The sequence below is a fragment of the Vulpes vulpes genome, chromosome 10 (genome assembly GCF_048418805.1).
Source record: "Vulpes vulpes isolate BD-2025 chromosome 10, VulVul3, whole genome shotgun sequence".
NCBI classification, from domain to species: Eukaryota; Metazoa; Chordata; class Mammalia; order Carnivora; family Canidae; genus Vulpes; species Vulpes vulpes.
The window spans coordinates 27,282,844-27,310,388 of NC_132789.1; the positions used below are offsets into that span (position 1 = coordinate 27,282,844).

Genomic DNA, 27,545 nt, shown 5'->3' on the forward strand with positions numbered 1-27,545 from the left:
CTCCAGACCCCAGCATCACCCTCTCTGTCTCTCCCCCTTGCAGGGTCCTGGGCCCAGTCTGTGCTGACTCAGCCGGCCTCAGTGTCTGGGTCTCTGGGCCAGAGGGTCACCATCTCCTGCACTGGAAGCAGCTCCAACATTGGTAGAGAGTATGTGGGCTGGTACCAACAGCTCCCGGGAACAGGCCCCAGAACCCTCATCTATGATAATAGTAACCGACCCTCGGGGGTCCCCGATCGATTCTCTGGCAACAAGTCAGGCAACACAGCCACCCTGACCATATCTGGGCTCCAGGCTGAGGACGAGGCTGATTATTACTGCTCTACGTGGGACAACAGTCTCAATGCTCCCACGGTGCTCCAGGCCCGTGGGGAAGTGAGACAAAAACCCACTTACCAGTCTGCAAAGTGAGTGAGCGCCCCAGCAGCTGCCTGCTTAGGCTCCCCCTGGGTTTCTGCTTATTTTATGCTTGATGCCCTGGACCCAGATACATCCTGGGACCCACCTGGGAATGTTGGCTCCTTTGTTCTCTGTGTCCTCAGAGTAGCCCCATTTGTACAAAATGAGTCTCAGATGAAAGAGAAAGTTTTGTCCTCATGAGCTGTGACAGTTTCTTCTAGGCTAGTGAACATTTTCTTATCATCTTCTAATTTTTCAGTAAATGAAATACTCATAGATCATGAACCTATTATGGTCCTTCAGCCTCGTCCCTGCTCTGCTGATGCACATGTCAGCTCTCTGCAGATGAGCTCATTATTAGCTCGGCATCAAGCAGAGGACTAGTTATGTTTATTATTTGATGTGGCATGGAACAATAAATCAATGCAACACTCAAAATTATGAAAGGTAAAAAAAATAGCTTTCTAGAGAAAAACACCCATGTGAATGTTTCTGGAAACTTTACTCATAATCACCAGCCTGAAGGTAATCAAAAACCTGCACATCGGGTTTTATACCAGCTTTTTATAAAATGACCGACACTTTAGGTAAAGAAGATGTCCTCCAACATGATGTATATTCACATAGTGGAATATTAGTCAAAATTTAAGGAAATATGCTCTCAAATCCAAAAATATACATGAGTATTAACTACACATTTCTTAGGAAAGAAGAACATATCAAGACTACATTTCACGTCATTGGAATTTCATCGTATTTTGGAAGAGGCGGGAATCTAGAGGTGGTAAGGAGCCCAGTGATTCACAGCAGGTGGAGGAAGGAGGAGGGTGAGTGTGTGAGGTGACTGTATTCATGGTGATGTCACTCTCCTACACGGCCCTGTGATGGCGGCCACACCACACTGCTGTATTGTCACAGCTCAGTAAACTGTACCCCAGAGCGACAGCTCTTACATGCAGGCTGAGAATGTAATCTAGGAGTCTGGGATCCATGACGGAGTTCACAGGGGGACATCATCCCATCCAATGTTCCAAGGAGGTGTGACCCCATGTCCCCAAAGGGAGAAGACAGGAAGGTAAAGACCTGTGGGAGATTGAACAGGCAGTTTAAAAAGGGAGCAAAGAAACTGCACATGAGCCCCTTAGTCCAGATGACAGAGTGTGTCCCCTGGGCGGAGGGTCAGTCATTGTGATGTTTCAGAGCCGTGCCTGGAATTGAACCACAACCTCTCATGTCACAGATGGTGGGAGCCAGCGTTGTCCCTTCTGGAACAGAAGGTCCTGTGTTGTGAGGGTCTCAGCCTTTCCATAACCAATGTCAAGGTCGGACCTACCCTTGTGGTTCTGATGGCAATTGCAGGAGGTCCTTCAGCTACAACAGAGGAAACTCTGATAACTAAAGGTTGATTACTTATAAACCTGAAAACTGTAGCCTGAAACAGAAATCATCGTAGAGTCAGGTCTAGCCTGTGGCCTCCCCATCAAGAGTGTGGACAGAGGCTCAGCTGACAGAGGAAGGAACTGGGGTCAGAGACAGACACAGAGACAGATAGAGACCAGGCTTCAAGGACTCACCTTGGAGTCAATGAGGACAGCATCCCTGGTGTCTTTTTCCATGTGCTTCATGCCCTGGGGATGGTGCTGACCCTGCTAATCTTGGAGAAACAGTGAAGCAATGGGTACAATTGGAGACAGTCCCCAGGGAGGAGCCACAAGAGGGGATTCTGAGCCATTTAGGGCCATGAGATTGCAGCCTCAAGAAGGATGGGTGTGACCTGGGTGTGGCCTGTTCTCTGAGACCAATGGGAAGGGGATTCATAGCACTGGAGGCAGGGGGCCTATGTTGTGGACTCCCATCCCCTCATCTCAGATAGGGGAGACCAGGGCTGGGGCAGCAGGGGACTGGGAGCCTGTCCCTGAGGTCCATAGGGTGCTGACAGCTGGGAAGGCAGCTGCTGCCTAAGTCTGGGACCAAGACCCACCTGCGATCAGGCCCAGACCCCCATACTTCAGGAAGGTCCTCCCAGGCCCCTGCCCAAGGTGACACCAGGGAGATGAGGTGAGGTGCAGTGACCAGGATGACGTCCTCCTCCCTCCAGGGGTTGAAGGGATGATAGAGAGCCCCCAGCTCTGCCTCCCTGTGGCTGGAGTCCTGGGAATGTGCAGGGGAGAAAGAGGTTGGGGTTTGACTCAACCCCTTCTTCTTCATGACACTCACTGTCCTGGGCACTGTAGCCTGACCTTGGACATTCAGCACATGCTACTCCATGACTCCTCGTCCCCCCTGGGGTGTGAAGGTCTGCAAACATCCTTCCCAACACATGCTCACTGTCCTCAGCCTTCCCTAAACATTCCCATGTGGAGACCAATAGGAACAGGTGTCACCTCATCTGACACCCGGCTCACACCTGGATGTCTAGAACAGTGGGGAAGACTCACTCATCCACAAGCTGCAGGAATGCTGCAGGGATGGCCCACGGAGCCAGCCTGGACTGAGAGATGCTGCCTCCAGGACTCCTGTCCCCCAACTTGTACCCAGGGAGGGGCCCCAGGGTTCTTTCCTAGACTCCTGTCCCACCTACATGGCCACACCCACACGAGGGTCTGCTCACCTGGCGTGCACACCAGCCTCATGCTGTGGGCACTGCATCTGTTGCTCAAAGTCAGGGTCTTCCATTTCTGTGATAGGAATTTCATGTTTGTACTCCTTTCCCAGATTTTCTACTCCTTCATGCACAGAGAAGCCTCTCCTTACCCGAGGCTCCCCTGAAGTGACACCAACACCCTCTGATGGGCCTGCCATTTCAGAGACCTCTGTACTCACCATCATTTTCCCCCTTCTCTCCTTCCCTTCCTCTTGTGAGTACAGCTGCCTATTTCTCTGTTTGCTGTGTTCCTGCCTCAATTGCTCTGCCTCAATCACCTGGTATGTGCAGTCCTTTCCTGTTCGGTGTGCCTGCCCATCTCTGGGTGACATTGTCAACAGATGATTCTCTCACCCTGTGAAATCACCATGTCCCTTCATGGTTTGAGTATCTTCATGCCCTGGTCTCGTTTTCTCTTCTGTGTGCAGAACACGGTCACTCCTCTCTCAAGACAGACATGAGTTCCTTCTCCTGAGGAGTTCCTAAATGTCTCAGAGGGTGGAATGATTTCACCCTCTCATATGGCTTATATAAATTCTTATACTACCCCAAAGATGCAGATGCAATGAAACGCCGGGACACCTGCACCCCAATGTTTATAGCAGCAATGTCCACAATAGCCAAACAGTGGAAGGAGCCTCAGTGTCCATCAAAGATGAATGGATAAAGATGTGGTTTATGTATACAATGGAATATTCCTCAGCCATTAGAAATGACAAATACCCACCATTTGCTTCGACGTGGATGGAACTGGAGGGTATTATGCTGAGTGAAATAAGTCAATCGGAGAAGGACAAACATTATATGGTCTCATTCATTTGGGGAATATAAATAAGAGTGAAAGGGAATAGAAGGGAAGGGAGAAGAAATGGGTAGGAAATATCAGAAAGGGATACAGAACATGAAGACTCCTAACTCTGGGAAATGAACTAAGGGTGGTAGAAGGGGAGGAGGGCGGGTGAATGGGTGACTGGCACTGAGGGGGGCACTTGATGGGACGAGCACTGGGTGTTACGCTATATGTTGGCAAATTGAACACCAATTAAAAATAAATTTATTATTTAAAAAAATTCTTATACCCACAGGAGTACTTCTTTCTGGATGACTCTTCCCTTCATGTGAGAACCTTCCAAATCACAGATACTGTATCCATGTTCTTTACATCAGACCCAGCAGGGTGCTTCACACAGTCCTTCAGGTCACTGCTAGTGCTGGTGACACAGCCCTGGATATTAACCTCAGGACACTGAGGACCTTGAAAGGGACATGTAACCAGCAGGGAGCACTGTGCACCCCCCTGGCCCCTGCAGGGGTACCCTCCCAGCTGGGGGAGCCCCCTGGCCTCAGGGAGGTAGGTGCCCCTGGTGAGACCCAGCAGCTTGGTGCCCTCAGGGCCTGGCAAAGGCTCCTGGGCAGAGTCCTGTGGGGGTTCCCACCGATCCTCCCCCCACCTTTCTTGGGTCTGCTCAGAGCAGTTCCTGCCCTCAGCCTTCTCTGTCCTCTCCTCTCCTGAACACCGTCAGATGGAGTCTGAGAGAGTCTGGAAGGAGGTGCAAGTTTCCATAAACAGCCCTTCATTTCCAGGAGACAGTAGGGAGGATAAGACAAGCCTGAGTCGCCTCAAACTAACTTTGGAGTCCAGGTGTTGTGTCACTATGCTCTGCTCTTTCTGCTCAGGAACAGCACCAGTTTTCTGGATGAGCTCCCAGGCTTGATCATCCCCCAGAACTGAGATGCTCCCAGCTTCAATGACCCATCCCCAATGAGGGTCTCTGTTTGCAAGTTCCCTGTCCCAGCCTGTGCTGATCCATCTGCCCTCAGGGTCTGGGGGCAGCCCGGGTGGCTCAGCGGTTTGCGCTGCCCTCATCCCAGGGCATGATCTGGGATACATGAATTGAGTCCTGCATCGGTCTTCCTGCATGGAGCCTGTTTCTCCCTCTGCCTGTGTCTCTGCTTCTCTCTCTCTCTCTCTCTCTCTCTCTCTCTCTCTCTCTCTGTCTCTCATGAATAAATAAATATAATCTTTGAAAAGATAAAAATAAATAAAACTGATAGTAACCAGATATCTTCCCCTGGAGGTTTATTACAGGTTTATATTTAATGAACACACAGCTGGTCCCGACTAACATGTCATTCAATATTTGGCACATTTGTAAAAGCGGATATTTTTCATAGTATTATGATTATTGTATTACATTTTTGAAGAGCAATTATCTTGAGAGTGTAATAATATCTCCTGTTTCTTAGAGGCTAAAAGAAGAAAAAGTACACATGAACAGAGAAAATTGTTTTTGAGCAAAGCAATTCTTCAATATGCTACTGTGATGGTACTTAAATGATACTATGGCGCTGTCAGAATTCACTGAACCATGTAGAGCCACTTGACAGAGCCCTAAAGTCTGCATATAAAAGTCAATTATAAGGTTTGAGGCCCATGAAGGAATGTAGTCTGTAACCAAACCCATGGACCCGCAGGACAAACCTATGAGCCCACCTCAGTGCAGGGCTTGGGGGAAAGCTGCTCCACTGAGACATTGAACGTGAGTGGAGCCTGTAAGTGTAAAGTCATGAGAGACTGCACGGAGCTCTGTGTCTAGTAGACAAGGGTGTACCTTGGGGGGAACAGGTGCATGGTTTTGTTGGGGCCACGCCGTGTCTTGAAATTGCACAATTGAGTAAATGGATGGATGCTGCTGCAAGCTGCTTGCTCACTTCAGGAATGGAGATTCATCAAGGAAGGAGGCCCAAGTGAAGACTGTGGTCATGGATTTTAGCTGAAGATGGTAGTTTGAAATCATGTATAGTTTGGTGGAGACTGATAATTGCACGTGGAAAAGGTCACCACTATGTGCATGTTCGGGTTACTTACTCCCACATAGAATTCCTTCGTGTTTCCGCTGTGAGGGATTAGATGCAGTGAAGCCCCATAATGTCACTATGGTGCATTCCCCCAGATAATGTTCTCTAATCCCATTCTCTCAGGAGGAGAGGCAGGATTAACAGGGATCACTTTGCAGTGTCAGAAAGTGAAGAATCCTTCAGAACAAACACAAGAAATCAATGCAAGCCACCATGCATACACAGGTGCACACACACACGTCATGACAGGGTGTGTCAAGGAGTTCATGAGCCAACTGAAAATGCTCCCACTGAGAAAAATTGGAAAGATTTGAGGACCAAATAAATATAATGGTATTGAGTTTTTTTAATTTTTATTTATTTATGATAGTCAGAGAGAGAGAGAGAGAGAGAGAGAGAGAGAGGCAGAGACACAGGCAAAGGGAGAAGCAGGCTCCATGCACTGGGAGCCCGACGTGGGATTCGATCCTGGGTCTCCAGGATCACGCCCTGGGCCAAAGGCAGGCGCTAAACCACTGAGCCACCCAGGGATCCCTGGTATTGAGTTTTAACTCCAAGTCTATAGGAGATGTCCACGGACCATACTGTTAACTGCTGGTACAAATGCATAAACATAAGAGATGCTTTCCTGTGCAGAGAATTTTGAGTAACAGGTGTAAACTCTTGGCCCTCAACGATGTCAGGCATAATCCTCACTCAGTAAATGTGGACATAGACACCAGCAAACAATGAGAGCCTGAGAAAATGTCACAGTAAGAGAAGCTTAAGGAGATATGAGGAATGTAACGAATAATCCTGCTTGGAGTCTCAGAATAGAAAAGGGACATTAGGTAAAAACTAGAAAATGTGAATAAACTGAGGATATAAATTGTTATGGATTGATTCCAGTCTCCACTCATTCATGTGATAAAAAGTTCTCAAACATCTCATGTTTCAGGATGTGTCAGAATCAAGAAATGGGGATGTTGCAGAGGTAATCAGCTCAGGTGAGGCCAGTAAGGTTTAATCTCATGTGGAATCTTTCTCTCCCTTTGGTTTTCCTCCAACACTTTGGTTGGAATGATGGTGAAAGGCTTCTCAGTGTTTTAGAGAACAGAGCTGTCATTGTCATAGAAAGCCTTGATATAACAGAAAAAAATATCAGAATGTTCTGTGGTCTTTTTACTGTCAATCCCTGCTGCATTTAACAAATAAATAGAAAGCTGAATGGAGGTGGATACCAGGTCCATGGGGTCCCTTGATTTAGGAGCAGAGAAAGAAATTAGAAGGTTTCCATATCATATAATTTTTTATCAATCCTTATACTCTTAACAACTAGAAAAAAAAACAACTAGAATCTGGACTAATAAAAAAGGAAAATGAATCATAAGTATATCAGAGAGACACAAGAAATAATTAATTCCCAGGCTCACTGCAAAAGGAAAATGAAAATCCAGACTGGGAAGCATGAATAGTGGACACTTTCATGCTGAGATCATTTTAGTGTGTACCAATGCAGACATCATTGCCAGGACCTGTGGGGTCACGTGATATAACCAGAGACTCTCATAAAACAGCACCATCAACATTGGCATATCCTATCCCTCAGGTAGGATAACCCATGTAGATTCCTTATCAGATATGAACAAACAGTGTACCTTGGGGAATAGGCCTTGAATTTGGTTTTGACTGGAATCTGATCGGGACTCCAGGGCTCTGCAGTCAGCAAACTCAAAGGTTAGGCAACAGTAATATATTACCTAAAATAAACACTGTAAAATAAACCCAGTATGTAGGAGCCTGGATCTTATTAGTGACCTGGAGAAAATTAATGATTTGGTCCCAAAGTCACTCAGTTCAACTCCATGATGCCTACTTCCACTCCCCCTGCTTCCTTGGTAGGGAAGGTCTTGGACAAATGTCTGTCCATTGGGCCTAGATCTCAGACATCCTTCCCCCATGAATTTAGAACAATACTTCTGAGCAATAATTCTTGGTTAGGGACACGTATCATGAGGGTTCTCAGTGCAGGAGGTGGAAGACTGTTCAGTAGAAGAGGGCTTCATTTATAATAACATTCTGTTTATACCAATCCTCATACCGAGTACAAAACTGGTTTAAAAATACATTAAGTATATGAGAGAGTCCCATATATAAGCCTTTGTCGGGCTAAATTTCAAGGACACTTTGAACCCAGAAAAGTCAGCAGAAGACAGAAGACACTTTTCCCTGACAGGATTTTATTCTCATGGCAAAGAGAAGCATCAAGGTCTTTGCAGGGCAGTCTGAGGGGACTTCACAGGAGAATCTAAATCCACAACAACAACAAAGGTCAAAGTGGAAGGTGGGTCCCTATAGAATTATTATAAGGTATGAACCACCTGGGTATGGTGAGGCCTTTATGGCATTTAGTTGGTTCAAGATGATGGTACACTAGATATGACCTCAGACACCTGGAAGAGGTAAACTCCACTCTCAGGGAATCGTGAACCACCAGGGAACAGAAGCCCTGTGCAAAACACCATGTATTTAACCACTCAGAGGTCTTTAGTGAGTTGAAAAAAAGAAAGGCCCTGTCAGCCCGAAACTCCACTGTGGGAACCTCTCCATTCACTGCCCTGGGCTATGACATCATCTACATCCAACTGCAAAAATCTGGACATCATTGCAGGAGTGCTGCGAGGGTCAGAGAGCCTGGAGGACTCAGTGTCTCAGCCCAGCAGGTGGCGCCGTGGGGCAGGTCCCTTGAGGCCAGGCTTCTGGTCCAGCCCAGCCAGGGAAATACTCTAGTAATTCTTGCACACTTGGCAGGTAATGTCCTCACTGCCATGTAACTCTGCAGCATCCGTGCCCCTGGAGGTGCATGGGTGCTCAGCTCTGACTCCCTCCCTTGTACATGTTGCATCCTCCTCCCCGTGTAGTCATTGCCCAGGCTGGTGTTCAGGCAGGACAGAAAATCCATGCCTGGAGAGGTTCCCATGATGAAATGAATCACCTGCAATGCTATCTGGTCTAGGACAAGGGACCACTGTGGAGGGGAGGATGGGAATGCCAACCCTGTGGCCTCAGCCAGCAGAGCCCTGGGCTTCTCTGTCCTGTCCTCTCCTCCCCTCCTCCCTCATAGACCAGGGGTTCCCCTCAGGTATGAACAGAAAAGATGCAGGGGTGGGGGAAGCATTTGGACTACTTGGTTCCCATCATCGTTGTATGTATGGTCATCACCCTGTTCCTTCTGTCACCTTATGGCCTCCAGTTTTCCTTTCAGGACCCCTCAGACTAGGCCCTCAGGCTTGTGGTTAATGTAGCACTCACAACCTTCCCTTGGGGGACGGAAGGCTTCCCTCAGCCCTGGTTGTCTGTGAATGTCTCCACATCTTGCACAAATCATATATGGTTTTTATGTGACATGGGAACAACCGATACACCAGCAGCCCTCCACCTGCTTTCCTTATTGACCTCACCAGGGTCACTCCAGGCACTCCTGACTCTGTGGGCATCGTCCTCCATCCGCCTGACACTATGGACCATCCCTTCCTCTCCCACAGCCTGGAGTCCAGTCAGTCACCTCCCACTGTCCCACCCGGGGACACCATCCCCTGCACCCTTCCCTGTTGCCTTGGCTGTCATGATCCTCCAGCCCCTCCCTCCTCCTAATGACCCTTCTAGGTCTCCCTTTCCCACATTCTGTACTAAGATGTCTGCTGCAGATAATTCTCTGATGAGCACCCCTGAGGACAGGCACAGCTGGGATGAAAAATCTCACAGCAAATGGAGGGGAAGAAGGTCAGAGGATGGCTCTACACTGGTCCCTGCTTGACGCCCAGGCCATGTTCTGTCTCCAAAACCCTGGCAACTTCATCAGACTTCTCTGTGTCCTATCAACCTTGCTCAGGGAGTGCCCAGCATTCCCACCCTCTGTGTCCTCCTCTGTGAAGATGTGTGTTCCCTGCACCACAAGCTCCTCCTCACACTTAGCATGTGGAGCCAACCCACCTCCCCTGAGGCCCTCCTGCAGGAACAGAGACCCTCTGCTCTCTGTTCCCTGTGTCTGGATCTCAGCTCCACAGCAGTTCCTGGCACTCCTGGAAGAGGATGGCACAGATCCCTCCCTATAGAACCCAGTCCATGTAGGAAGCCTGATCAGAGATGGTACCCTAGGACCTCTATCCACACTTGGAGTGTCACTCTCACATGGTGGGTGCACAGGATTCAGAGAATCAGGGAAGAGGAAGCTTGCCTGAGGTGGGAAAGACAGGAAATTTGCCCAGAGACCAGCCGGGAGCAGTATGATGGAGTCTGCAGGTATCTGCAGGACAGGGACTCCCAGTTATGCATCTCTCCTCTGACACAGTCTTGGGGCTGGGTACCTTGCTTTCAGTGGGAACTAAATAGTCATGCCCTCTCTGAGTTGGGATGGGTACTTGGACATGGGACTGTGTGGGTCCCAGCAGTTGTTTCCTCCAGGCTCACCAGGGGGAAGCTAGTGTATGAAGAATCATCCCTATCAAAGGGCCACAGACCAGTATGTGCACAAGAGGGAGAGGCATGATTTACATGAGTAGCCCCTCTGCTGTGGGGACCTGGGACAGGGGATAAGACAGGCCAGGTTAGCCCAGCCCCTACTCTGTGGTTTAAGAAAGGGCTACGTCACCATGGCCTGGACCGCTGTCCTCATTGTACTCCTCTGTCACTGCATAGGTAGGGACAGGCCCCAGTGGAAGGGGGGTACCCCAGCCTGAGTCAGATCCTTTGGCTCAGCTCCTCAACCACATGCACCCTGTCTCTTGTCTTCATTGTGACCTGTGGTTGCCTTCAGGTTCTCTGTCCCAGCCTGTGCTGACCCAGCCACCCTCCCTCTCTGAATCCCTAGGAACAACAGCCAGACTCACATGCATCCTGAGTAGTCAATTTAGTTTTGACAGCTATGTTATAAGCTGCTTCCAGCAGAAGCCAGGGAGCCCTCCCCAGTATCACCTGTACTATTACTGGACTCAAGTACACAGTTGGTCTCTGAGGTTCCCAGCTGCTCCTCTGGATCCAAAGACAAGGCCAGGCCCACACCGAGTAGACCCATCTCTGGGTGGGTCTAGAGCTCCAGCACCACCAGAGGGAGATGCACAATTGCAGCCATGATGTCCTAAAATCAAAAAGAGCAAGAGAACCCAGGCCCTCAGGGAGGGATGTCTGGTCCCCCAACAAGATGAGCAACTAAGATCAGATGAACAGAGATCTAAGGAGGGGACATTACCAAATGGGTGGTGCACACAGGAAGTGTGACGACCCCTGCCTCAGGACTACCCAGAGCAGCCATGAATGTAAGGTCCCTACATCCCATTGCAATGAGTCTGCATGAAGGGAGCAGAGTGGCATCAGCAGGAGGACAGTGCAGGAGTTTCTTGCATGCTTACTCTTCCAGAAGCATCAATTTAAAGCAGATTCACAAGGCAAATTCCTCCACGAGAGCTTTGGATTCCAGTGAGCTCTTTCGGCTCCTGGATAGAATGATCCAGAAGGCAAGGTGCCCTGAAAGGGGACGGGAAGAGTTTCACATGGTGCCTGTGAGCTCTGCCCAGTTTGGGGGCCCAGCTAAAGGGAATCCCTTCCCCTAGAGGCAGAGCGAAGTGTGTCCCTAACCTTACTGGGACCATAGCCTCTGCCTGCACTCAAGCCAGGCCAGCTCACATGGCTGCCAGGTTCTGTATGTCCTCGGTCCTGGCCCACTACTGTTCTCTGCCAGCTTTGGGAACCTGCCAAAACCCTGTGACCACAGAGTGCACAACTATATCCACAGACCCAGGACACATCTGTTTTTTGTGACCTCAGCCTTTCTCTTTGTCCTACATGAGTTGAGGTACCAGAAGAGAGGCCCCTGGGACCAAGATTCTTGATCATGACTGATGCCAGTCCCCATGCAAGGGTAGCTGCATGCACCCAGGTGCCAGGAGCACCCTGTCAAATGCAGGATCCATCCACTCAAGGAACAGCCAAGCTCTGTGGTCCCAGGTGCCAGTAGGGCCCCTGTACACCCAATCCCCTGGCCCACCTTCTTTTCAGGCTGACTCCAAGGACATAGCCTCCAGACTGAATCCTCTAGACACAGGCACCAACCCATCTTAATATGAGACCAGAAGTACCCACCCAGACACAAGACTCCTCCCCTGCTGTGGTCCCCAAAACCTGATCACTCCCGTGGATGCAAAATCCAGGATAGTCCCGTGGCCGCAGTACCCAGGCCCACCTGTAGCTTTATAATTGTGCTTCTGAATTGGATTTCTGACATAGAATTGTAATCCAAAATCTGTAACTCTGTAGGAAAGAGTACTGTTTCTGATTCTTTCTTTTGTTGTGATTTCTTCTTTCTAGTCATTTTGCTCAGTGCAGAGTGGCTAAAAAGTTGTACTTGAAAAAGGAAGGAAAAAAAGTGGAAAAAAAAAGAAATCAAATGAAGAACAAAAAACAAAAACAGAAACAAAACAAAATGAAAACAAGGAGGGCTATCCTCTGATTCTAAATACTGTAAGTCCCTAGACTTCCCCGGGAGGGAGCTTTTCAGTGCTGCTCAGTCAAGAACTTGCTCTTCCCCTATCCTTCCAACTGGTCTTCTGGGGGGAGGGGCTTCTGTACATTTTCTCAGGTTGTGTACCTGGGTAATTGACCCACCCCCTGCCAGGTACATGGCTCAGTGGGAGCTGGTCATTCTATGAGGCCCCCATTCCCTGGTGGCCCCATTCTGTCTTAGGCACAAGGTGACACAGGAAGGAACAAAAAGACCGGCGACAGCCAGCTCCACAGCCCTGGAGTCAGCTCCAGCAGTAATTACCACAGCTCCCAGGCCGCACTGGACTGGATGCTCCCGGTGCGGGGGGCGCTGATCTGCAGAGCTCGGGGACGCCCAGTGGCAGGAGCATCCTCACTATCCTGTGCCCTACCAGGCTCCTCCTGTCCCAAGTGGAGGGCTGGATTCTGGGCTGTGTCCCATGGCACCTTGGACTCCAGGGCCTGAGCTGCTGGAATCGTGCTCCTGGGGCCACACAGCCCCCTCCACGCGGAGCCGTAGCCCTAGCCGATGCCTGAGCTCCCTGATGGGGACTCCTCAGGGGCCCCGCCAGTCCCTCCTCCCTTTAGGGAGCTCGGCCCGCGGAGTGTGGTGCACTCTCCCCCAGGGCGCACTTCCTCTGTTAGTGCCCCTGGGAACCTAAGGGATCCTCTGCACCTCCTGAGATCCTGCCTGAGTTCCCTAACTGTACACATTATAGAGCAGGGGAAGAACAAAACGGGAGACTGACACTTGTTGATTTGAGACCTATTATAAAGCTACAGTAAACAGGACAGAAGACAAATAGAGAAATACATACCACAATGTGTTACACTGTGTGTCCTCCCTGCTTTCAACGGAAGCTCAAAGTTGTCAACATGTGGGCTTCCACCATCATCTTAAGGCGAAGCCCATCTCCTTCCAACAACAGACAGGAGCTGGTGTGGTTAATGGGGGAGGGAATGAGCTCAGAGAGACCAAGGACAGAGAGGGATTAGGCTGGGGTAGGGGACAAGGGGCAGGCAGGGCTACAAAGTGGAAGTGGGGGTGGGTGGTACCAATACCTAGAGGATCCTCAGGGGAGAGGGGCTTGGGTGTGGAGCAAATAGCAGGGAGGAGTCACTGAAGGGTTTAAAGCAAGGGGGTGACCTGCCTGAGCAGAAGGAGAATCACTCTGAATATGTTGTGGAGAGGGTGTCTGGGGAAGGGGGTGATCATTCTCAAAGACCTTCTAAACTCTGGTCTGTGGGAGCTCCTAAATATTTAAATCAATTAATAACCAAAGTGAAGAAATACTTAGATAATAATACACGTATATTTGGTGACTTCAATCTAGCTCTTTCTACCCTCGATAGGTCTTCTAAGCACAACATCCCCAAAAAACGAGAGCTTTAAATGATACACTGGACCAGATGGATTTCACAGATATCGACAGAACTTTACATCCAAACTCAATTGAATACACATTCTTCTCAAGTGCACATGGAACTTTCTCCAGAATAGACCACATACTGGGTCACAAATCAGATCAGAACCGAAACCAAAAGATTGGGATCGTCCACTGCATATTCTCAGACCATAATGCCTTGAAATTAGAACTTAATCACAACAAGAAGTTTGGAAGGACCTCAAACACGTGGAGGTTAAGGACCATCCTGCTAAAAGATGAAAGGGTCAACCAGGAAATAAAGGAAGAATTTAAAAGATTCATGGAAACTAATGAGAATGAAGATACAACCATTCAAAATCTTTGGGATGCAGCAAAAGCAGTCCTGAGGGGGAAATACATCGCAATACAAGCGTCCATTCAAAAACTGGAAAGAACTCAAATACAAAAGCTCACCTTACAAATAAAGGAGCTAGAGAAAAAACAACAAATGGACACGACGCCCAGCAGAAGAAGACAGTTAATTAAAATTCGAGCAGAACTCAACGAAATCAAGACCGGAAGAACTGTAGAACAGGTCAAAAAAACCAGGAGTTGGTTCTTTGAAAGAATTAACAAGATAGATAAACCATTAGCCAGCCTTATTAAAAAGAAGAGAGAGAAGACTCAAATTAATAAAATCATGAATGAGAAAGGAGAGATCACTACCAACACCAAGGAAATACAAACGATTTTAAAAACATATTATGAAGAGCTATACGCCAATAAATTAGGCAATCTAGAAGAAATGGATGCATTCCTGGAAAGCCACAAACTACCAAAACTGGAACAGGAAGAAATAGAAAACCTGAACAGGCCAATAACCATGGAGGAAATTGAAGCAGTCATCAAAAACCTCCCAAGACACAAGAGTCCAGGGCCAGATGGCTTCCCAGGGGAATTCTATCAAACGTTTAAAGAAGAAACTATACCTATTCTACTAAAGCTGTTTGGAAAGATAGAAAGAGATGGAGTACTTCCAAATTCATTCTATGAGGCCAGCATCACCTTAATTCCAAAACCAGACAAAGACCCCCCCAAAAAGGAGAGTTACAGACCAATATCCCCGATGAACATGGATGCAAAAATTCTCAACAAGATACTAGCCAATAGGATCCAACAACACATTAAGAAAATTATTCACCATGACCAAGTAGGATTTATCCCCTGGACACAAGGCTGGTTCAACACTCGTAAAACCATCAATGTGATTCATCATATCAGCAAGAGAAATACCAAGAACCATATGATCCTCTCATAAGATGCAGAGAAAGCATTTGACAAAATACAGCATCCATTCCTGATCAAAACTCTTCAAAGTGTAGGGATAGAGGGAACTTTCCTCGACATCTTAAAAGCCATCTACGAAAAGCCCACAGGAAATATCATTCTCAATGGAAATCACTAGGAGCCTTTGCCCTAAGATCAGGAAAAAGACAGGGATGTCCACTCTCACCACTGCTCTTCAACAAACGACTGGAAGTCCTCGCCTCAGCAATCAGACAACAAAAAGACATTAAAGGCATTCAAATTGTCAAAGAAGAAGTCAAACTCTCCCTCTTTGCTGATGACATGATACTCTACGTAGAAAACCCAAAGCCGCCACCCCAAGATTGCGAGAACTCATACAGCAATTTGGTAGCATGGCAGGACACAAAATCAATGCCCAGAAATCAGGGCCATTTCTATACAGTAACAATGAGACTGAAGAAAGAGAAATTAAGGAGTCAATCCCATTTACAATTGCACCCAAAAGCATAAGATACCTAGGAATAAACCTAACCAAAGAGGGAAAGGATCTATACCCTAAAAACTCTAGAACACTTTGAAAGAATTTGAGGAAGACACAAAGAGATGGAAAAATATTCCATGCTCATGGACTGGCAGAATTAATATTGTGAAAATGTCAATGTTACCCAGGGCAATTTACACATTTAATGCAATCCCTATCAAAATACCATGGACTTTCTTCAGAGAGTTAGAACAAATTATTTTAAGATTTGTGTGGAATCAGAAAAGACCCCGAATAGCCAGGGGAATTTTAAAAAAGAAAACCATAGCTGGGGGCATCAAGATGCCAGATTTCAGGTTGTACTACATAGCTGTGATCATCAAGACAGTGTGGCACTGGCACAAAAACAGACACATAGATCAATGGAACAGAATAGAGAACCCAGAAGTGGACCCTAAATTTTATGGTCAACTAATATTCGATAAAGGAGGAAAGACTATGCATTGGAAGAAAGCAGTCTCTTCAATAAATGGTGCTGAGAAAATTGGACATCCACATGCAGAAGAATGAAACTGGACCACTCTCTTTCACCATACACAAAGATAAACTCAAAATGGATGAGAGATCTAAATGTGAGACAAGATTCCATCAAAATCCTAGAGGAGAACACAGGCAACACCCATTTTGAACTTGGCCACAGTAACTTCTTGCAAGATACATCCACAAAGGCAAAAGAAACAAAAGCAAAAATGAACTATTGGGACTTCATCAAGATAAGAAGCTTCTGCACAGCAAAGGATACAGTCAACAAAACTAAAAGGCAACCTACAGAATGGGAGAAGATATTTGCAAATGACATATCAGATAAAGGGCTAGTTTCCAAGATCTATAAAGAACTTCTTAAACTCAACACCAAAGAAACAAACAATCCAATCATGAAATGGGCAAAAGACATGAAGAGAAATCTCACAGAGGAAGACATGGACATGGCCAACATGCACATGAGAAAATGCTCTGCGTCACTTGCCATCAGGGAAATACAAATCAAAACCACAATGAGATACCACCTAACACCAGTGAGAATGGGGAACATTAACAAGGCAGGAAACCACAAATGTTGGAGAGGATGCGGAGAAAGGGGGACCCTCTTACACTGTTGGTGGGAATGTGAACTGGTGCAGCCACTCTGGAAAACTGTGTGGAGGTTCCTCAAAGAGTTAAAAATAGGCCTGCCCTACGACCCAGCAATTGCACTGCTGGGGATTTACCCCAAAGATACAGATGCAATGAAACGTCAGGACCCCTGCACCCCGATGTTTCTAGCAGCAATGTCCAAAATAGCCAAACTGTGGAAGGAGCCTTGGTGTCCATCGAATGATGAATGGATAAAGAAGATGTGGTTTATGTATACAATGGAATATTACTCAGCCATTAGAAACGACAAATAGCCACCATTTGCTTCGACGTGGATGGAACTGGAGGGTATTATGCTGAGTGCAGTAAGTCAATCGGAGAAGGACAAACAGTGTATGTCCTCATTCATTTGGGGAATATAAATAATAGTGAAAGGGAATATAAGGGAAGGGAGAAGAAATGTGTGGGAAATATCAAGAAGGGAGAGAGAACATAAAGACTCCTAACTCTGGTTAACGAACTAGGGGTGGTGGAAGGGGAGGAGGGTAGGGGGTGGAGGTGAATGGGTGACGGGCACTGAGGGGGGCACTTGACGGGATGAGCACTGGGTGTTATTCTGTATGTTGGTAAATTGAACACCAATAAAAATTAATTTATTTAAAAACATTAATTCATTAAAAAAATAAATAGATAGATAGATAGATAGATAGATAGATAAATAAATAAATAAATAAATAAATAAATAAATAAATAAATCTCCTAAATCTGGGAAAGGACCTAGGGGTGGTGGAAGGGGAGGAGGGCGGTGGGTGGGGGTGAATGCGTGACGGGCACTGAGGGGGGCACTTGATCGGATAAGCACTGGTGTTATTCTGTATGTTGGTAATTTGAACACCAATAAAAAATAAATGTATTAAAAAAAGCAAAACAAAACAAAAATGGGCTCCATTCCTTCTGCACAGTTCCCACCATCTTGACCGATCTCCTGATGCTGCCAGCAGGGGGCGCTGTGCACCTGCTCAGAGCTGGCCAGGCCTGAAACCCACTGAAATGGTTCCACCTGCTGGGCCCTGCACTGGTGCTCACTGCCAGAGGGAGAGATGACAGCAGCTGTCTCCTCCCAGGGGACAAACCCATAGCTCTCACCCACCCCAGAACTCCTCCCTGGATGGAAGCTCTTAGCTGGGCTGAGGATCCAGAATCAAATGGCACTGTGGGATCCTATTTGCACAATACACCAGCAAGCATGCCCTTCATCCCTGGAGCTGAAGAGGAGATAAAGGAAACATCCCAAATACAAATCAAAACGAAACTGAGATATGACCTCACACCAGTCTTAACAGCTAATAGACACAACATAGGAAATAGCAAGTGCAGACAAAAATGTAGAGAAAGGGGAAACATCTTGCACTGTTAATGGGTGTGCAAACTTGTGTAGCTCCTTTGGAAAACATTTTGGAGGCCACTCAAAACATTAAAATAGAAATACTCTATGATTCAGCAATTACCCTCCTAGGTATTTACCCATAAAATACAAAAATCTAATTCGAAGGGATACATACTCCCCGAAGTCATATTGGCTTTGTCAACAATACCCAGAGCCAGAGTGAGCCCAACAGAATGGTTAAAGTAGATATATATATGTATAAAAATATTATATATATATATATAAGTGTGTATATTATATATATACACACTTATATATATAAATGTATATATATACTTTATATATATATAAAGTATAAAAAGTGTTTATACTTTATAAACATATAAAGTGTATAAAGTTTATAAAGTTTATAAAGTATATAAAGTATATAAAGTGTTTATATATATAAAGTGTGTATATATATATATATATATATATAATGCCTATGACTGAGCCATAAGAAAAAGAATGAAATATTAACATTTGCAAAGATGTGGAAGGAGCTAGGGAGTATAATGCTAAGTGAAATAAGTCAATCAGAAAAGATAAATATCATATAATTTCACTCATGGGGAATTTAAGAATTGAAACAAAGTATCACAGAGGAAAACGTGAGGAAAACAAGAAACAAACCCTTACCTCTAAAGAACTAACTAATGTTTACCAAATGAAAGGTGGGTGGAGGGATGGGTTAAAAAGGTGGTGGGGATGAAGGAGTGCACTTGTGATTAACACTGGCTCATTTATTTAAGTCTTGAATTACTAAGTTGTACTCCTATTACACATTGTGTTAGATATTTGGAATATAAAGAAAAATTTAAGTAGAAAAGAGACATCCCAGAGTCCAGAGACAGTTTTAAGGCCAGGGAATCTGTGGAAATTCCACACCATGACCTTGACTCCTCTCCTTCTTCTCCCCTTCCTCACTCACTTCTCCTTTCAGAGGCATCCTTAAAAGGGATTACTCTGTCTTTCTTCTTCATTCCTAATAAGGGTCTATTTTCATTTCAGGGACCAATTCTTAGGTCATGGTGACTCAGGAGCCTTCATGGCCATGTACCCAGGAGGGACAGTCACTCTCACCTATGCCTCCAGCACAGGACACTATCCATACTGGATCCAAGAAAAGATTGGCCAAGTCAGGGCCATTTATTTATAATAAAAACAACAAATACTGATTTCTCATGCTCCCTTCTTGGAAGCAAATCTGACGTGACCATCTCCTAGTGCCCAGCCTGAGGATGAGGATTAGTACCCATGGGGGCTACACTATAGTGGTGCTGGGCCCAGTGAGAAACCAAGATGAGGAAGGGAGACATACACTTTGTTTCATCAATTGTGGATACAAATATCATGTGATTACTGACGTCTCATGGCCAAACACCTGAGCCCAGAGCACTATAAATGCTGACCAGCCATGGGGAGATGGGCATGGGAAGGATCTGGATTGATTTCCATCCCTGTGTGAGTTCTAACATCGAGTAAGTGTATGAGCGACTCAGGAGGCAAGAGTTCAGAAAAAAGCAAATTTAGGTGTTTCATATTACAAAATGTCTGTTGGAACAGAACTATAGATGGAGGCTAAATACATTTCCTTAAGAAAAAAAAAAGGAACATTAAAAAGTCTTCCTTTACAGCCGAAAGATGAAAAATGGAAAAATCCTCATTTTGTATTTTCTTAATATTTACTTTATTACGTTGCATTTCAGTGCAATACAACTGCGTTGCATATTTAAAAATAGTAATGAAACGAACAAGGGATGGTAGAAAGGGAGGTAGGCGGGGGGTTGGGGTGACTGGGTGAAGGGCACTGAGAGGGAGACTTGATGGGATGAGCACTGGGTGTTATTCTATATATTGGCAAATTGAACACCAATAAAATATTTTTTAAAAATAGTAATGATAATCTTTCGGGAAAAAACGGGGGACACCTGCTTGGCTCAGTGATTGAACTCCTGCCTTCAATGCTGGGCTTGATCCTGGAGTCCTAGGATCCATTCCAATGTTGGTCTCCCGACATGGAGCCTGTTTCTCCCTCTGCCTGTGTCCCTGCCTCTCTGTGTGTGTGTGTCTCTTGAATGAATAAATATAAACACTTAAATAAATAAATAAAATAACAATTATAATAAGCCTTTTCAGAAAAGATTCTTCTTTCCTAATATCCTCATTTAAATTGTATCCTACTGAAGAACATATGTTGAAATTGTAGACCTCAGCCATGTAGTCCCAGGTTTCTAAAACCTGGCACACTAGCAAAGGCTCCCAAGAAGCTGTTAAAAATATAGACTTCTCAGTCCCATCCCAGCGATAATAAATACAAGTCTCAAAGGGGTGAAACCAGGAAATACACATCTTGGAGAAACATCCCTGGATATCTTGCTTCCTCTGGATTAAGAGTAAATCCAAACTGATTGCCTGGTAATCTGTACCAGGTACCAGATAAAAGGCTTTGCATGATCTGGCCTCTGCACCCTCTCTAGACCCATCTCCTACCCTTCTCTCTGTCCCTTACTCTGCTCCAGCCACATGGCTTCCTTGCTGTCCCTCACATGGAACAGGGCCTTTGCTCAGAGCCTTTGCCCTTCTGTTCCCTCCACTTGGTATGCTGTTCTTACAGTTCTGTGCATGGCCACTTCATTCAAATTCCACCTTCTCAGAGAGGATCTCTCTGACCTGCTCTGTGATTTTGTCCCGGTGTTCACTGTCTCCATCACAGTTGTCTGCTGTGCCTTACCCCCGGACATTCGTTACTATTTGAAATTACTGTTTTATATGTTTATTTGCTAACCATTGGTCTTCTGGACTCAGATGTGAGCTTCATGAGGGTGGAAACTCGCCTCTTTCCTTACCAATGAATCCCCAGGGACATAGTTCCTGGCATAGTGTGCCTTTTTGCTCAATATACAATTGTTGGATGAATGAATGAATGAATGAATGAATGACTGGATGGATGGATGGATGGATGGATGGATAAAAGAAAATTGTAGACCTCAGGACTTAAGAATGTCACCTTATATGGAAAAGGGGTGCTGCAGATGTAAATACTACAGATGGGGTGATGAAGGGGTATGGCAGCCTCCTAATTCTTGTGCTTGTAACATGACAGTCAGATGGAGTCAAGGAGGGATCCGTGGGAGGGTGGAGACAGAGACGGTGGTTCTTCAGGTGCAGACAGGGTACCCCAAAAGTTCTCCTCAAATTTCTTATTTTGTATTTTTTATTTTGTAAAGGGGTGCTGCAGATGTAAATAGTAAAGATGGGGTGATGCAGCAAAGGATACAGTCAATAAAACTAAAAGACAACCTACAGAATGGGAGAAGATATTTGCAAATGACATATCAGATAAAGGGCTAGTTTCCAAAATATATAAAGAACTTATTAAACTCAACAGCAAAGAAACAAACAATCCAATCATGAAATGGGCAAAAGACAAGAAGAGAAATCTCACAGAGGAAGACATGAACATGGCCAACAAGCACATGAGAAAATGCTCTGCATCACTTGCCATCAGGGAAATACAAATCAAAACCACAATGAGATACCACCTCACACCAGTGAGAATGGGGAACATTAACAAGGCAGGAAACCACAAATGTTGGAGAGGATGCGGAGAAAAGGGAACCCTCTTACACTGTTGGTGGGAATGTGAACTGGTGCAGCCACTCTGGAAAACTGCGTGGAGGTTCCTCAAAGAGTTAAAAATTGACCTGCCCTACGACCCAGCAATTGCACTGTTGGGGATTTACCCCAAAGATTCAGATGCAATGAAATGCCGGGACACCTGCACCCCGATGTTTCTAGCAGCAATGTCCACAATAGCCAAACTGCTGAAGGAGCCTCAGTGTCCATCGAAAGATGATGGATAAAGAAGATGTGGTTTATGTATACAATGGAATATTACTCAGCCATTAGAAACGACAAATACCCACCATTTGCCTCAACGAGGATGGAACTAGAGGGTATTATGCTGAGTGCAGTAAGTCAATCGGAGAAGGACAAACAGTGTATGTCCTCATTCATTTGGGGAATATAAATAATAGTGAAAGGGAATATAAAGGAAGGGAGAAGAAATGTGTGGGAAATATCAGGAAGGGAGACAGAACATAAAGACTCCTAACTCTGGGAAACGAACTAGGGGTGGTGGAAGGGGAGGAGGGCGGGGGGTATTGGTGAATGGGTGACAGGCACTGAGGGGGACGCTTGACGGGATGAGCACTGGGTGTTATTCTGTATGTTGGTAAATTGAACACCAATAAAAAATAAATTTATTATTAAAAAAAATAAAGATGGGGTGAGGAAGGGGGTGTGGCGGCCTCCTAATTCCTGTGCTTGTAACATGACAGTCCGATGGAGACAAGGAGGGATCCGTGGGAGGGTGGAGACAGAGACAGTGGTTCTGCAGGTGCAGACAGCGTACCCCAATAGTTCTCCTCAAATTTCTTGCAGTTATGGAGAGGCAAGAAGGATTCCTCTGCAGGTTTAACAGATCATGGCCACTCCCTACAAACTGTGGAGTTGTGTATGAACAGCAGAAATGCATGCTTATTGTTTTGAGCCACCGATTTTGTGGTGCTTTATTATGGCAGCCCTAGGAAAATAATACGTCTAAAAACCAATATATACATCTAGGAAATGTCACTAACAAGTGGATTACAACTGAACAATGAAATTATTATTCAATTATAAAATTGGGAGATATTAAGTTTGTCTTTAACCGCTGAAATTGTCTGCTGAAATAGGAAATCTCATACTTTGATGATGAGAGTATAAATGGGTAAATCAAGTTTGGAACATAAATTTTAAATTCTTATCATATATTAAATGTATATATGATCTGAAACAGCGTTACAAATTTTTGAAATCAGTTATAATGAAAATTATCTAGCTAATGCACTCCAAGATAAATATACAGGTACATCTAGTTAAAACATGTTACAATAACAAATAATTGAAACCAACATGAATATTTGTCTGTGGAAAAGTCATGAAATTATGTTAAATTATCCTGTAGATTAATGATGAACTATGAATCAAAATGAGAGACATCCTAATTCTTCTCAAAAATCAGTTATTATGTTTTATAAGGAGCAATGGAAGTACAGAAAAAAACAAGATTAGGTTATGAAATATATATATGTGTGTGTGTGTGTTGTGTATGTGTGTATATGTGGGAGTGTGTGTATATAAATTACTAGAGCACATCCTTGTGAGTGTTACCAGTTATCCCTTCAGGAAGTAAGGGGCAGTGGAACTGAGGATGCGTTGGTATCATATTAATTTTAGTAAAGGATTTTATTTCTTTATTTGAGATAATGAGTATGAGAGAGCATCAGCAGGGAGAGGATCAGAGGGAGAGGGAGACGTAGACCCCCTACTAAGCAAGGAGCCCAATGCAGGGCTCTATCCTGGATTTCTGGGATCATGATCTGAGCTGAAGGCAGACACTTAAACAACTGAGCCACCCAGGCTCCTCATATCAATTTTATAGACCATTTAGAGCAATGTTATTTAATATCAACCTTTGTACTGAGCAAAATTACACAAGTAGACCAAAAATGTCTTGAATGTATTAATAAGTAATTACAAAATAATTGTTGTAAGGGTACCATCCAGGAATAAATGAGAACCCACAGAAGTCACCAAGGACAAAGGACATGTCATCCATGAAAGCATGATATTCTCGTTCCAAGACAGAGATAAAAGCCAAGACATGCACATGGGGGCTGGTGAACCTAGCAGGAGACCCTGAAAACAGTAATAACAAGTAAGTCAGCCTATAAGGGTAACCCAAGTTACCCTTATTTCTACCCAAGTGGAAATACTACTGAGGTTGAACCAATGGGCTTCTCTAAAGATTTTCAATCTTGAGCTTACTTCAAGTTCATTATGTCCCAGTAATGAAACAAGGGACAAGGCAGATGTAAACTCCAGTGTCAGGAAATCCTGAAATATACTCTGACATAAATATTCCAATTAGCTGTCTAACTTAGGGAATTGATGCCCTGGAAAAATTAATGGCTACCCCACAGAACTGACCTGCTCATTCTATTGTCCTGGGTGGTGACATCAGAGGTCCACCTGCAAAGCTCAGAGGCCCTTCCAGGACTGGGAAGGTTGATACAGGCTGGGGGACATGGTGTCTGAGGCCAGCAGGGGGCGCGAGTGGGCTGCTCCTGGGAGTCAGGGTCTGGGTCAGGAAGACCAGGAACATCTATCACTGGCCCCTGCACCCTAGAGCAAGCAGGGTCCTCACTGTGGATGACTTTCCTGCACCTACGGCCTTGGAGCCACAAGAACTCTCAGCTCTAAATCACACAGGCCTCGTAATTCATCGTCCACTATGTCATGGAGTAACCTGTCCAGAAATTATTTTCATGGAATGATAGATGGACAGGAGAATCATACAATACAATTATCAGCAGAACACAAAGGGGAATGGAGTTCAAAATGCTCCAAAAGCATCAATTGTTCACACAATGTCATGTTCATTTCTGATAAAGAGACATCTCTGTTCAGCTCCCCGGGGACTACTGCAACAAGGTCCATGATTAACTGAGAGGAGACCACTGCTCCTACCTCTGTCACAGGGGCTCTGAGATTCCCAGTGTCCTCACTGCTGGAAGAGGCACCGCGAAGACCCTCCAAGGACAGAAGAGGGAATGTCACTGGGGAGGGAAGAAAATGTTCCAGAGATGGGTTAGATTTGAGGTGAATTAGATGTGGAACCAGGAGGTGAGAACACATCCATCTCCTCATTCAGCTCTCAGGCTTTCCAGAGAAGAACCTTGGGACAGAGGTCACTAGAGACAGTATGGTGGTCATTTGCTGAAAGATGTCCTCCTGACACCCAGTGTCTCAGGTCACCCTGCAGTCATTTGTGCGTGTGAGGTCCCAGAGTCTGCTCATTTCAAAGTCTGCCAGGGGACATGCTGGTGATTCTCAGGGGGAGAGAGAGAGAGGGAGAGAGAGGAAGCTGATTTGCATGAAGTGCTTTCTTAACCTCATAGGACAGGAGACATGAAAAGGTCCAGGGACACCCCATTCCATCCCAGGACCCTAAGGAGGCTGCAATCTGTGAGGGTCCCCACCATGGCTTGGACGGTGCTTCTTCTCGGGCTCCTTGCCTATGGATCAGGTCAGGGAAAAGTCTTTGCATCTGTGGGGAGCTCATAAAACAAGGATTCATGTGACCCTTGTCTCCCATAACAACACCTTTCTCTCTTTTGATTTTAGGAGCAGATTCTCAGACTGTGGTAACCCAGGAGCCATCACTCTCAGTTTCTTCAGGAGGGACAGTCACACTCACATGTGGCCTCAGCTCTGGGTCAGTCTCTACAAGTAATTACCCTAGCTGGTACCAGCAGACCCCAGGGCGGTCTCCTCGCATGCTTATCTACAGCACAAACAACCGCCCCTCTGGGGTCCCTAATCGCTTCTCTGGATCCATCTCTGGGAACAAAGCCGCCCTCACCATCACAGGAGCCCAGCCTGAGGACGAGGCTGACTATTACTGTTTATTGTATATGGGTAGTAACATTTACACAGTGATTTAAATCTATGGGGAAGTGTAGCCAAAACCCCTTCATGGCCTCAGAAATGCTCAGCTTTAAAGGAAGGAGAGAAAGTGAGATGGGCAAAGAGTCAACACCACTATAGGAAGTGAAACTCCCTGGCCCCATTTTCCTGTTCCATGGTTCAAGACAATAAACCCCATTTATCTCTCCCAGGGTGTCTCTATCTCTCCAATGTGACCTTCCAAGACTGTGCTTCCTTGCTCCCTCTCTGTCTAAAATGTTGACAAGTGGCGCTTCCCTTCCATTATAGGTAAACGAATACTGAGACCCAATCTATTGTTTCAATATGGTCTATTAAACATAGAGCCTTGGTAGATCTCATTTTGTTCACTAATTTTATGATGAGGACCAAATTAATATTTTCATCATGTGGAATTTGATAAACTGTAATCCTCCATGTTGTGCTTCCGAATCTGAAACCAGCGTCGGTGTTCATAGATGAATATTTAACAAGCATTCCAGAGATTTGTATGGAAGATAGTGTTTAAGAGGCATCTATGATTGTGTTAATATGAAATTAGTTCTGAAAATATCCCTTAGTATTATGCTGAGTGCAGTAAGTCAATCGGAGAAGGACAAACAGTGTATGTTCTCATTCATTTGGGGAATATAAATAGTGAAAGGGAATATAAAGGAAGGGTGAAGAAATGTGTGGGAAATATCAGGAAGGGAGACAGAACATAAAGACTCCTAACTCTGGGAAACGAACTAGGGGTGGTGGAAGGGGAGGAGGGCGGGGGGTGGGGGGGAATGGGTGACGGGCACTGAGGGGGACACTTGACGGGATGAGCATTGGGTGTTTTTCTGTATGTTGGTAAATTGAACACCAATAAAAATTAATTTATTTAAAAAAACAAATAAACCAGATGTAAAAAAAAAAAATTGAGACAACTGAGGAAATTAGACTATGTTCCAAATACCAGGGAATCATTCATTTTATTGAATGTGATACATTTAGGTAATGTAAGAGGTACCCACTGTCGAGAGCTTTAGAGTGAAATAAGAAGGAGTACTAAAACATGATGTCTGTGTTTGCTTTAAAATACTTCAGCAAAGGGGAAAAAACTCAGATGAAATAAATGTGGTAAAATGTTGATAATTGTTCAATCTGGATAAAAAGTTTTGGGGAAGTTTGTTGAGACTACTTTCGATTTTTATTAATGTTTAACCTTTCATTATCAAATTTTTGTTAAACAATCTAAAAGAAAATAGAAAATATCCCTTAAATGCAAAGACAGTAAAATCTTCTAATTTAATCATTCCCACATCCAACTAATGATCCAAGAACACTGAGAAACAAATTCAAAATTGCAATCCTTTTGTGGTCACAACAGCTTGCTTTGGAGGAGTGCATGCTGTGGCATGAAGAAGTGAAGGACCATACATGACCAGTAGATGTGAATATGTAATTCAGCCTGGAGACTGTACGATTTGAGGATCATGGTTCCTGACTACACAAGACTCTCAGGGAAATATCAAGAGCCAGAGGATAGTGTAATTATTACCTGTTTGATGGCTCCTTCAAAATAATGTTGTGCAACACAGGATATTATACTTGGATGGTTTCTATTTATTTTGCTTTTAAATACATTATATTGGGAGGAGGGGCAAGATGGCAGAAGAGCAGGGTCCCCAAATCACCTGTCCCCACCAAATTACCTAGATAACCTTCAAATCATCCTGAAAATCTACGAATTCGGCCTGAGATTTAAAGAGACAACAGCTGGAATGCTACAGTGAGAAGAGTTCGTGATTCTATCAAGGTAGGAAGACGGGGAAAAAGAAATAAAGAAACAAAAGGCATCCAAGGGGGAGGGGCAACGCGAGGAGCCGGGCT

General features: G+C 45.2%; 2 protein-coding genes across 7 annotated transcripts in view; both read left to right on the forward strand.

Annotated features, from left to right (window-relative positions):
• The window catches only part of LOC112907482 (immunoglobulin lambda-1 light chain-like), a 699,686-nt gene that overhangs the window by 162,263 nt on the left and 509,878 nt on the right, over nt 1-27,545 (forward strand). The gene's annotated exons all lie outside the window — the stretch shown is intronic.
• Nucleotides 1-27,545, forward strand: part of LOC112907540 (immunoglobulin lambda-1 light chain-like) — a 548,801-nt gene that overhangs the window by 147 nt on the left and 521,109 nt on the right. The window contains exon 2 of the mRNA XM_072723329.1: nt 44-347. Coding sequence (XP_072579430.1) covers nt 44-347 — 304 coding nt within the window. The remainder of the gene's footprint in view (nt 1-43; nt 348-27,545) is intronic.